This window comes from Heloderma suspectum, chromosome 1 (assembly GCF_057233095.1).
Source record: "Heloderma suspectum isolate Gila_16-S chromosome 1, 16-S_ref, whole genome shotgun sequence".
Classification (NCBI taxonomy): Eukaryota; Metazoa; Chordata; class Lepidosauria; order Squamata; family Helodermatidae; genus Heloderma; species Heloderma suspectum.
The window spans coordinates 185,710,082-185,722,887 of NC_139458.1; the positions used below are offsets into that span (position 1 = coordinate 185,710,082).

General features: G+C 45.7%; 1 protein-coding gene across 3 annotated transcripts in view; it reads right to left on the minus strand.

The window, feature by feature from the left end:
* Positions 1-12,806, minus strand: part of FASTKD1 (FAST kinase domains 1) — a 54,409-nt gene that overhangs the window by 28,181 nt on the left and 13,422 nt on the right. For all 3 annotated transcript variants that reach the window (XR_014784640.1, XM_084812288.1, XM_084812299.1), the window contains one exon: positions 2,007-2,132. Coding sequence is in view for 2 of the 3 variants with exons in the window: in XM_084812288.1 (XP_084668414.1) it covers positions 2,007-2,132 (126 nt within the window). In the remaining variant the exon portion in view is untranslated. The remainder of the gene's footprint in view (positions 1-2,006; positions 2,133-12,806) is intronic.

A 12,806-nucleotide genomic window follows, 5' to 3' on the forward strand; every position in this document is an offset into this window, starting at 1 on the left:
TATTTCCTTCACATTTGAGAAAGAGTGACATAGTGGCAAAGGCTATACCCAAACACTTGGGAGTAAGCCCAGTTGAACTCAGTGGGGCTTTCTTCTGAGTGCATATGCTTTGGAATACACTGTAGGAGACTCATTTGTAAACCACTATGTCCCCAGTTCAAATTTCAGTCTTTGGCAAGATATCACAACCCCAGACCCAACATGGGGGGTGATAATATTGCAACATGAAGGTGATAATACTGATATCAGCAGGACTTATAGCCAAACAGATATGTCTAGGATCAGAATGTAAGATACTAGAAATAACATCCAGCAGTCATTTAAAACTAAATACATTTCCAAGGGCAAGTGAAAAATGTGGGAAACCCAGAGCCAAGCAATGGTATCTTCTCACCTTGCAACCTCAGCCAGTTCCCAGTTAAAAATAAATCCTTTTAAAATGGTAATAGATCATTGCAATCACTCCACATGGGCACAAGAACTCATGTTTTAGAACACTTTCCCAATTGCCATTTGGAGGAGTCTCAATCTATCCATAAGAGGGGCAAGCAACCGGAATTGGGGGGGGGGGGGCTGTATGACCATCTCCCCAAACCTCTGTGGGCGGAATGTCATCAAAGAGGCGGAGCCATTCCCCCTGATGTCAAAGGGGCAGAGCCACACCCCCTGAGGTCATTTGGTCCCCAGCAGGTGGGTCCATGCAATGATCCTTCTGGCATGTCTGCTGGGAACTGGGCTTTGCTGAATGTGGATCACTTTGCCCCATACCTTCTCCAACTGAGGAGAGGACATAGGGCAGACGAGCACTTGGTCTCCAGTGGACATGTCGAAAGACTGATCCCCCGGCGCACCCGCTGAATGGGTTTCGCTGTGCATGGGACTTCTTCCATTAGAGACAGCTTGCATGCAGCGAAGCCACCACTTCCTCTCAGATCTGAGATTGGAGATAAGAAGGGGATTCTCCTTTAGGCTCCTGACCCTCCATTTGGAAGGAGAGCTGTGCACAGGGGCATCACCTTGTTATCTCCAATGACAGTTATGTGATAAGGAGATTCCTCTCCCTGTCTCCTCACAAAGTCCCCCCACCACAGCCTCCAGGCCAGCGGACAGGGCTCACTGATGGAGCCCAAGCCTCAGCAGGCCAAATTAACCCCGTGGGCCAGAGGTTGCCCTTCCTGATCTATAAAAGAGGATGTCTGTCTTTCAGAATGATAGTGCCAAGACCACCAAGCCTAAACACCTGAAACTTGCCATGCATACGAAGAGGACCCAAGGGATGTACATCTCAGGGTTATTTGGATGTTAAAGTGCATTAATTAATATTAATTAATTTAAATATGCCTGTGTTTGAAGCCTGCAGTACCACCTTCAGTCACCAGGTGGCAGACATCTCTAACAAACTTTGAAGTCACAACAATTTGAAGCTGGGAGGAGTAGTTTGAGGAACTGAGTTACACAGCTGCCCCATCACCCTGCTGACAAGCAGCCCTCTTCAGGAAAATGGAGCGGACAGACCCTTTACTCAGAGGTATATAGGGGCCATGCCTAGGGGTGCAAGTAAGCATGGCTTGGTTCATATGAGGTGGGTATAATGTGCCCAACTCTGACAGCTGGGTAATGGTAACACTGCTGAAGTCTTTACTTTATCAAACTAAGAGCTATTCCAAGCCATGCAAAGCCAGGTATGTTCACTAGTTATCAAAGCCCAAAATATTTGTCAGTAACAGGGAAAACAGATTGAATTATGTATGCAGCTAGCTTAGACAGTTTGCATCCGTAGCCACAATAAAACAGTAAAAAAATATCTCCACAATGAATTCATCAATGTAAGAAGGCTCCTATCACGGGCATCTGTTCCTTTGGTTTAGAACTTTGTTCCACTAATTTAACTACACACTAAGAGAGGCCTAAACAGGTGTGTGTACAATAGTTTTGTAAACACATGAGTACATTAATGAAAAGTAGTCACAATCGCGTCTCAGAGGCATTTCTTAAACTAAAATCACCTTGTATCCTGAATGGAATCCAAGTTCTTATTCACAATATCAGCGATATGACCCATGAGAGGACTATTATATATTCTTTGCTCATGTAGACACAGTGCAAATTTAGATAGCGCAGGCAGGCTCAGTCTGTGAGGATATCAAAGAAAATCCCATTACTGCACCAAAAGCTTTAAACTTGTACATACAAAGTATGGCCATTTTAAGCATTTATCCACATGCACCATATGCAAGAGAAATTCTTGAGGAATACATCGCTTACTTACATTATTCACTAACAAATCTTGCAGCTATCACTTGATAACCACAAAATGTAAAATTATATATACTTAGCAGTCAGATAACCTCTTCCAACCACCTCAGATCTTCTGGGAGCTACTCAATTGATAACTGGTTACCATTTAACTTGAACATGTCAATTCAGCTACCATCCTAAGTGCATGGTTCCACTCTTAAAAGCAGCCTATAAATAATTTTAAATAGATAGATCTCTGGATCCAAGCCATTATTTTTGCTGTATGTCAGATAGATGCTTACTTATTTTCACTAGGGTGTATGCTTATTTACTTGCTGTATTCTCCCTCCCCTCCTTTTTACACTAGCTTCACATACACAGCCAGAAATGAGCACAGAAGTTGCTCAGTCACATTGTGCTTGTCTCTGGAATATCACCCACTGAGCCAAAACCTGATCCAGAAGATTGGCACCAGAGAACCAGGGAACAAGTTTCCAAAGGAGTACTTGCAATTTACTAGAGCACTGAACTATACTAAATACCCCATGTTCTATTTAGCTGCTAGTCTGGATTATTTAGTTTGTAGATCTTGTGTGCTTTAACTCCTGCAGGGAAAACCAGACTGGTACAGAGGTTATTTGCCCCAATAAATTTATTTTTTTATTTTTTTATTCAATTTCTCAATCGCCCATCTGGCCGGTCACCCGGCCACTCTGGGCGATGTACAGCAATACAACAGTTTTAAAACAATAAAATTCTACTTTAAAACATCATATTTCTAAAAATACTCTAACTCACCCCAAATGCCTGCCTGAACAACCACATTTTTAATGCATAGCGGAAGCTCATTAAAGCTCATCAAAGAGGGGGCATGGCGGAGTTCCCTAGGGAGGGAGTTCCACAGAGTGGGGGCCACCACAGAGAAGGCCCTCTCCCTCGTCCTCACCAGCCTAGCTGTCCTGGCTGATGGGACAGAGAGAAGGCCATTCAGGGCTGATATTGTTAAGTGGCCTGTCTGGTGTTGCTGGAGGCGCTCCTGAAGATAGGCTGGGCCGGAACCATATAGGGTTTTAAAGGTCAAAACCAACACCTTGAATCTGGCCCGGAAAACAACTGGCAGTCAGTGCAACTCCTCCAGCACTGCAGTGATGTGATCACACCGGCAGCTGCCTTTAATTAGGCAAGCTGCCGCGTTCTGTACCGGCTGCAGCTTCCGAACCGTCCTCAAGGGTAATGCCACATAGAGCGCATTACAGCAGTCTAGACCAGCAAAGGAGATAGTTAACTTGTTGTGGTGCTGGAACTTGAGCACCTCAATGACGCCATGAGCTAAACCGTGAAGGGACACCCAAGACGGGAAGGTCATGGCAGAGAAGTCAGACTAAATACGATACCTGGGGAAGGAAACGGCAACCCACCCCAGTATTCTTGCCATGAAAACTAAATGAATCAGTACAACCAGAGAGATGTCGGTATACCATCGGAAGATGGGACTCCCAGGTCAGAAGATGGTCAAAAAGCTACTGGGGAGGATAAGTTCAACTAGCCCCAGATGTGATGACGCAGCTAGCTCAAAGCCGAAAGGACGGCTAGCAGCCGATGGTGCTGGTGGTGAACGACGAATCTGATGTTCTAAAGATCAACACAGCATAGGAACCTGGAATGTAAGATCTATGAGCCAGGGCAAACTGGATGTGGTTATTGGGGAGATGTATTAAATATAGACATTTTGGGTGTCAGTGAACTGAAATAGACTGGAATGGGAAACTTCACATCAGATGACCACCAGATCTACTACTGTGGACAAGAAGACCACAGAAGAAATGGAGTAGCCTTCATAATTAATAATAAAGTGGCTAAGGCAGTGCTTGGATACAATCCAAAAAATTATAGAATGATCTCAATTTGAATTCAGGGTAAGCCATTTAACATCACAGTGATCCAAATATACGTCCCAACCACAGATGCTGAAGAAGCAGAAGTAGATCAGTTCTATGAGGATCTGCAGCACCTACTGGATAATACGCCAAAAAGAGATGTTATGTTCATTACAGGAGACTGGAATGCTAAGGTGGGTAGTCAAACAACACCTGGAATTACAGGCAAGCATGGTCTGGGAGAACAAAAGGAAGCAGGACATAGGCTGATAGAATTTTGCCAAGACAACTCAATGTGCATAAGAAACACTCTCTTCCAACAACCTAAGAGACGACTTTATACATGGACTTCACCAGATGGTCGACACCGAAATCAGATTGACTACATCCTTTGTAGCCAAAGGTGGCGGACATCTATACAGTCGGTAAAAACAAGACCTGGAGCTGAGTGTAATTCAGATCACGAACTTCTTATTGCACAATTTAGAATCAGACTAAAGAGAATAGGGAAGACCCACAGATCGGTTAGATATGAGCTCACTAATATTCCTCATGAATATGCAGTGGAGGTGAGGAATAGATTTAAGGGACTAGATTTAGTAGATAGGGTCCCGGAAGAACTATGAACAGAAGTTCGCAACATTGTTCAGGAGGCAGCAACAAAAAACGTCCCCCCCAAAAAAAACAACAACAAGAAGGCAAGATGGCTGTCTGCTGAGACACTGGAAGTAGCCCAAGAAAGAAGGAAAGCAAAAGGCAACAGTGAAAGGGGGAGATATGCCCAATTAAATGCAAAATTCCAGAGGCTAGCCAGAAGAGATCAGGAATTATTTTTAAACAAGCAATGCGCGGAAGCGGAAGAAGATAATAGAATAGGAAGGACAAGAGACCTCTTGCAGAAAATTAGAAACATCGGAGGTAAATTCCAGGCAAAAATGGGTATGATCAAAAACAAAGATGGCAAGGACCTAACAGAAGCAGAAGAGATCAAGAAAAGGTGGCAAGAATATATGGAAGATCTGTATAGGAAAGATAATAATATCAGGGATAGATTTGATGGTGTGGTCAGTGAGTTAAGAGCCCAACATCCTGAAGAGTGAGGTTGAATGGGCCTTAAGAAGCATTGCTAATAACAAGGCAGCAGGAGATGACGGTATCCCAGGTGAACTGTTTAAAATCTTGCAAGATGATGCTGTCAAGGTGATGCATGCCATATGCCAGCAAATTTGGAAAAGACAAGAATGGCCATCAGACTGGAAAAAAACAACTTATATCCCCATACCAAAAAAGGGAAACACTAAAGAATGTTCAAACTATTGAACAGTGGAACTTATTTCACATGCCAGTAAGGTAATGCTCAAGATCTTGCAAGGTAGACTCCAGCAATTCATGGAACAAGAATTGCCAGATGTACAAGCTGGGTTTAGAAAAGGCAGAGGAACTAGAGACCAAATTGCCAATATCCGCTGGATAACGGAGAAAGCCAGGGAGTTTCAGAAAAACATAGAATAGTGGTAGAATCATAGAATAGTAGGGTTGGAAGGGGCCTACAAGGCCATTGAGTCCAACCCCCTGGTCAATGCAGGAATCCAAGTCAGAGCATCCCTGACAGATGGCTGTCCAGCCTCGTCTTGAATGCCTCCAGTGTGGGAGAGCCCACCACCTCCCCAGGTAATTGGTTCCATTGTCGTATTGCTCTAACACTCAGGACGTTTTTCCTGATGTTCAGCCGGAATCTGGCTTCCTGTAACTTGAGGCCATTATTCCGTGTCCTGCACTCTGCAATGATGGAGAAGAGATCCTGGACTTCCTCTCTGTGACAACCTTTCAAGGACTTGAAGAGCGCTATCATATCTCCCCTCAGTCTTCTTTTCTCAAGGCTAAACATGCCCAGTTCTTTCAGTCTCTCCTCATAGGGCTTTGTTTCCAGTCCCCTGATCATCTTTGTTGCCCTCCTCTGAACCCTCTCCAGTTTGTCTGCATCCTTCTTAAAGTGTGGTGCCCAGAACTGGACACAGTACTCCAGATGAGGCCTAACCAGTGCTGAGTAGAGGGGAACTAGTACTTCCTGGGATTTGGAAGCGATGCTTCTATGAATGCAGCCCAAAATAGCATTGGCCTTTTTTGCAGCCACATCACATTGTTGGCTCATATTCAGCTTGTGATCGACAACAATTCCAAGATCTTTCTTGCTTGTAGTGTTGTTAAGCCACATATCCCCCATCTTGTAATTGTGCATTTGGTTTCTTTTTCCTAGGTGCAGAACTTGGCATTTATCCCTATTAAATGTCATTTTGTTGTTTTCCCCAGTCTATCCAGATCACTTTGAATTTTGTTTGTCTTCCAAAGTATTAGCTATCCCGCCCAATTTTGTGTCATCTGCAGACTTGATCAGCATTCCCTGCACCTCCTCCTCCAAGTCATTCATAAACATGTTGAAGAGCACTGGGCCCAGGACTGAGCCCTGCGGTACCCTGCTCTTTACCTCTCCCCAGTTTGAGAAGGTCCCATTGATAAGCACTCTCTGAGTCTGATTCTGTAGCCAACTGTGGATCCACCGGGTCGTTGTTTCATCTAGCCCACTTTGAGCTCGTTTGCTCGTCAGGATATGATGGGGCACTTTGTTGAAAGCTTTGCTGAAGTCGAGGTATATGATATCTACAGCATTCCCACAGTCCAAAAGGGAGGTTACTTGATCAATAAATAAGATCAGATTTGTCTGGCAGGACTTGTTTTTGACAAATCCATGTTGGCTTCGAGTAATCACTACATTGTTTTCAAGGTGCTTCCAGGTGGATTGCTTTATCATCTGCTCCAGAATTTTCCCAGGGGTTGATGTCAGACTCACTGGTCTGTAGTTCCCAGGTTCCTCCTTTTTACCCTTTTTGAAGATAGGGACAACATTAGCCCTCCTCCAGTCATCTGGCACTTCCCCCATCCTCCATGATTTCTCAAAGAGAATAGATAGCGGTTCTGAGAGTTCTTCTGCCAGTTCCTTTATTACTCTAGGGTGCAGTTCATCTGGCCCTGGAGATTTGAAGTCATTCAATGTAATTAGGTGTTCCTTGACCATACGCGTATCAATCTCAAGCTGCAATCCTGCCCCTTCAGCCTCTACTTTGCCTTTGCCGGGGGGGGTCATAGACCCTCTTTTGGGAAAAAACTGAGCCAAAGTAGGAATTGAGCACCTCTGCCTTTTGTTATCGTTTTGCCATCCTTATTTAATAGCTGAATAACCATTTCTTTCCTCTGCCTTTTACTATGCACGTAGCTGAAGAAAGCCTTTTTTGTTGTTTTTAGCATCCCTCTCTAACCTCAGCTCGTTCTCAGCTTTAGCCTTCCTGACACCATCCCTGCAATTCTGTGCTACCTGCCTGTACTCTTCCTTTGTTACCTGACCTTCTTTCGACTTCCTATATGTGTCCCTTTTTGTTTTCAGGTCATCCCTAAGCTTTTGGTGAAGCCACATTAGCTTCTTCTGTTGTCTTCCACCTTTTCTTCTTGTTGGAATTGTTTGTAATTGTGCCCTAAGAATTTCTTTTTAAAAGCTTCCACCCATCTTGGACTCCTTTTCTCGTTAGCGTTGCTTGCCATGGGACATTACTGATCATTGTTCTGAGTGTATTAAAATCAGCTTTCCTAAAATCCAGGGTTTGACTACACTCGGCTTTTGCTTCCCTTAGAACCAAGAACTCAAGTACAACATGGTCGCTTTCCCCCAGGGTTCCTGTAACTGCTACTTTATCCACTAAGTCATCTCTGTTGGTTAGGATCAAGTCAAGGATAGCCGATCCTCTAGTTCAGAGCTTTCCAAACTGTGTGCCGTGACACATTAGTGTGCCGGCAGCAGTGTGTAGGTGTGTCGCGCGAAATGCAGAAAATTGTGCGGAAGGGCACCGTGGAGCTCCCTTACTCGCGTTTGCTTCCCTTGGCCCCTCCCCCGGAACTTCCTAAAGCAGCTAATGTTAAAGCAGCTTAGCTAAGGCTTAGGTGCTTTAACATTAGCTGCTTTAGGATCATGTGGCGCCTTGACGTAGGACGCACGTGATTGGCGGTGTTGGAGAGGTATGGCGAGGAGTGTGGTAATGCTGGCTGCACGAGGAGTGTGGAGAATTCGAAGTTAGCGGAGCAATTAGTCGAGCAATTTGCAATCAGCTCAGGCGAGAGGCTTCCCCGCATCCTCGGTGTGGCTGTAGGGCAGTGGGGGAGAACAACGGCCCACTGGACGCCCCAAGAGCAGGGAGGGCTGCACCGGGCAGGCGAGGAGCTTCGAGCCTGTGTTCCCCGGAAAGGTAGAGGCACGGGGCAAAGAGAGGGGAAGGGAGGCACTGCTCTGGGAGCAGAGCTCCCCCGACACTGACGTGGAGAAGTGGCAGCGGCCACCAGCCCTGCATGGTTTCAGACGTGCCCTTCGCAGACTTCTGCACTGTGGACTTCATTTCATCAACCTCATACATCCCATTAAAATGGTAAGTAGTTATTGGTGTTATTCAACTTTTTAAAATTCTTGCACATATTTACATACTGTTACTCATAAATGACAACAATGTATGTTATTATCTTACAAATCATATATTTTTAAAAATATAAATGAAAGGTTTTCATGAGATATGTTGTATCCCCATACATTTCATTAATACAATTTATATATGTGTCCGTATCTCTTATAACGGGTTAGTTTAACCTCTGGTTTGCTAGTAAAACTGAATTACCGTGTCATGAAATGATGCATGTCTAAAAAGTGTGTCACCAACATGAAAAGTTTGGAAAGCTCTGCTCTACTTCCTTCCTCTGCTTTCTGTAGGAGGAAGTTATCCGCCACACAAGTCAGGAATTTCCTGGAGGGGCTATGTTTTGCAGAATTTGTCTCCCAACAAATATCGGGGAAATTGAAGTCCCCCATTACTACTACATTATGCTTCCTTAAAACATTGGCTATTTGCTTTTCAAAATTTTCATCCTCGTCTTCTCCTTGATTGGGTGGCGGGTAGTAGACTCCGACCGCCAGGTTCCTTTTATTCTTTGCTCCATTTATTTTGATCCAGATGCTCTCGATGGGGCTACCAAGCTCATCCTCCTGTATTTCTGTGCAGAGATATGTATTTTTCACATATAGTGCAACCCCACCACCCTTTCTGTTCCTCCTGTTCTTTTTGAACAAGTTATATCCTTCACCTGCTGTATTCCAGTCATGAGAGTCATCCCACCAAGTCTCAGTTACACCTATCAAGTCATAATTCCCCTCTTGTATTAAGAGTTCAAGTTCGTTCTGTTTGTTTCCCATACTCTGGGCATTAGTATATAGACATCGAAGACCATGTGCTTCATAGTCTGGCTTTCTTCCTGCATGTGTCTGAAGACTATTATTGGGCGCTATCAGAGCTGTTCTCTCCATTGCAGTGCATGCGCCTATGTCCATTGTTACCCCCAACATTACATCTCCCTTCCCCATTGGATTCAGTTTAAAGCCCTCCTGAAGAAGTTCTTCATGCTGTGGCCAAACACATTCTTCCCATCCTTTGTGAGGTGCAACCGTCCCTTGCCAACAGCCCATCTTCCAGGAAGTATAGCCCATGGTCCCAGAATCCAAATCTCTCTCGAAGGCACCACCTTCGTAGCCAGTCATTCACCCGGAGTATTTTTCTTTCCCTTTCTATCCCTCTTCTAACTACTGGAAGGATGGATGAGAAAACTATCTGGGCCCCAAAGTTCTTGAGTTTCCTTCCCAAAGCTTCAAAGTCTGATGTGATTTCTTCGTAGCTCCGCTTGGTGGTATCATTTGTTCCCACATGGATGAGAAAAAAGGGATACCTGTCAGTGGGCTTTATGAGTGCAGGCAACCTTTCAGTCATGTCTCTAATCCATCCTCCCAGGAGACAACATACCTGGCAAGTCCACGGGTCTTCATGACATATTTGGGTCTCGATCCCACACAGCAAGAAGTCTCCCACTACTACTACTCTTCTCTTCTTGTAGCTGTAGTCCTGGGTTTCATCGCCTCTGTTTGACTGACCTTCAGCCTCTTGCTCACTCTCATGCAGGTTCCCCTGTGATTCTTCCTCTGCAGGCTGTCCTCCAGTCTCATCCGCAAGTACCTGGAATCGGTTCCACAGCTCCACTGCTTCCACTGGTGCAGAGTGGCGTCTAGTTTTTCTTCTCCTAACTGTCACCCTTTTCCAAGGAGTATCCTCTACTCCATTTTTCTTCACCTCAGCATTTCCTACTGCCTCATCTTGCTGTTGCTCTTCAAGCTTCTGGTCTTCCCTTTGCTGCTGTACTTCCCCCATTCTGTCCAAGAACTCTTCGTGTTCTCTTATTCCCCGGAGGGTCGACAGTCGCCACTCCAGTCCTCTTACTTTTTCTTCCAGCAGCGTGATCAACTTGCACTTGTTGCAGGTGTAGGCCATGTTGTTCTCAGGCAAGAAAACAAACATTGCACACACCTTGCAGGTCACCACTACTGGAGAGTCCTGTCCTTCCATTGCCTCTTTTCCCTTTTTGTGTCTAGCTTTGTGATTGTTCTAGAGTAGCCTGTGCCTGCTCCTCTACTCAGTAGACGTTAAAAGCAGAGTCTCACTGGTGTGGAAGTGTGTGTTACAAGACAAATAAATGAAAAAAAGTTAGTTAAAAAATAAAAAAAATAATAAAAATGTTAGGGGCCTCCCCCTTGATCTCCCCTGGTCAACTCCCCTGGCCAACTCCTGTTTGCTCCCCCTGTTCGCTCGCTCTGGTCACTCACTCTCTGGGAGCTTGCTTGCTTCTGTAGTCCCTGGACCAGCTGGAGCAGCTTGCTCTGCTCTGCTCAGCTGGGAGGCGGGAAACAGACTGAAGCTTCCCGCCCACTCAGCTGCTGGGAGTACTCAGGCCATACACACCCAATTCAGTTGGAGCTCTCAGAAGCACCTGGTGAGCTCCCAGCCACTCAGAGGGATAAAGGGCAGCCCCTCGGGCTTCCTGCAGCCCACTTACCTCTTAGCCTCTGTCTCCTTTGCCTTCTTTGTGTCTTCTACCACTGCAACTCCCCTGGCCAACTCCTGTTTGCTCCCCCTGTTCGCTTGCTCTGGTCGCTCGCTCTCTGGGAGCTTGCTTGCTTCTGTAGTCCCTGGACCAGCTGGAGCAGCTTGCTCTACTCTGTCTCATCTGGGAGGCGGGAAACATCTATTTCTGTTTTATTGACTACTCTAAAGCCTTTGACTATGCGGATCATAACAAACTGTGGCAAGTTCTTGGTGGGATGGGGATACCAAATCATCTTATCTGCCTCCTGAGGAATCTGTATAACGACCAAGTAGCAACGGTAAGAACAGACCACAGAACAACGGACTGGTTTAAGATTGGGAAAGGAGTAAGGCAGGGTTGTGTACTCTCACCCTACCTATTCAGCCTGTACGCAGAATACATCATGTGACGTGCTGGGCTTGGTGAATCCGAGGCTGGAGTTAAAATCTCTGGGAGAAACATTAACGATCTCAGATATGCAGATGATACCACTTTGATGGCTGAAAGCGAGGAGGCGCTGAGGAACCTTATGACGAAGGTGAAAGAAGAAAGTGCAAAAGCTGGGTTGCAGTTAAACCTCAAAAAAACCAAGATTGTGGCAACCAGCTTGATTGATAACTGGCGAATAGAGGGAGAAAACGTGGAGGCAGTGACAGACTTTGTCTTTCTAGGCGCAAAGGTTACTGCAGACGCTGACTGCAGCCAGGAAATCAGAAGACGTTTACTTCTTGGGAGGACAGCGATGACAAATCTTGATAAAATAGTTAAGAGCAGAGACATCACACTGACAACAAAGGTCCGCATAGTTCAAGCAATGGTATTCCCCGTAGTAACTTATGGCTGCGAGAGCTGGACCATAAGGAAGGCTGAGCGAAGGAAGATAGATGCTTTTGAACTGTGGTGTTGGAGGAAAATTCTGAGAGTGCCTTGGACTGCAAGAAGATCAAACCAGTCCATACTCCAGGAAATAAAGCCAGACTGCTCACTTAAGGGAATGATATTAAAGGCAAAACTGAAGTACTTTGGCCACAGAATGAGAAGACAGGATACCCTGGAGAAGATGCTGATGCTAGGGAAAATGGAAGGCAAAAGAAAGAGGGGCTGACCAAGGGCAAGATGGATGGATGATATTCTGGAGGTGACGGACTCGACCTTGGGGGAGCTGAGGGTGGCAACGGCCGACAGGAAGCTCTGGCGTGGGCTGGTCCATGAAGTCACGAAGAGTCTGAAGCGACTGAGCGAATAAACAACAAACAACAGATGAGAGATGTCCAGGGCATGTACTACCGATGGGAGCAGACAGTCAGGAAGGTAGGGGCGCAGCTGCCGTATCAGATGGAGTTGGTACAGCGCTGTCTGGCTCACAGCTGTCACCTGAGGCTCCATGGACAGCTGGGAGTCTAAAATGACCCACAGGCTGCAGACCTGGTCTTTCAAAGGTAGCTGTAACCCATTCAACACCAGGTCAACATCCCCCAACCTTCTCTTGTCTCCCACCAAAAGTACCTCGGTCTTGTCAGGGTTCAGCTTCATCTTCTTCCTCCCCATCCAGCCACTCACCATCTCTAGATATTTGGACAGGGATTCTACAGCCAACTTTGGTGAAGATTTAAACAAGAGGTAGAGCTGCATGTCATCAGCATATTGATGACACCACACCCCAAACGTCCTGATGATAGCCCCTAGCGGCTT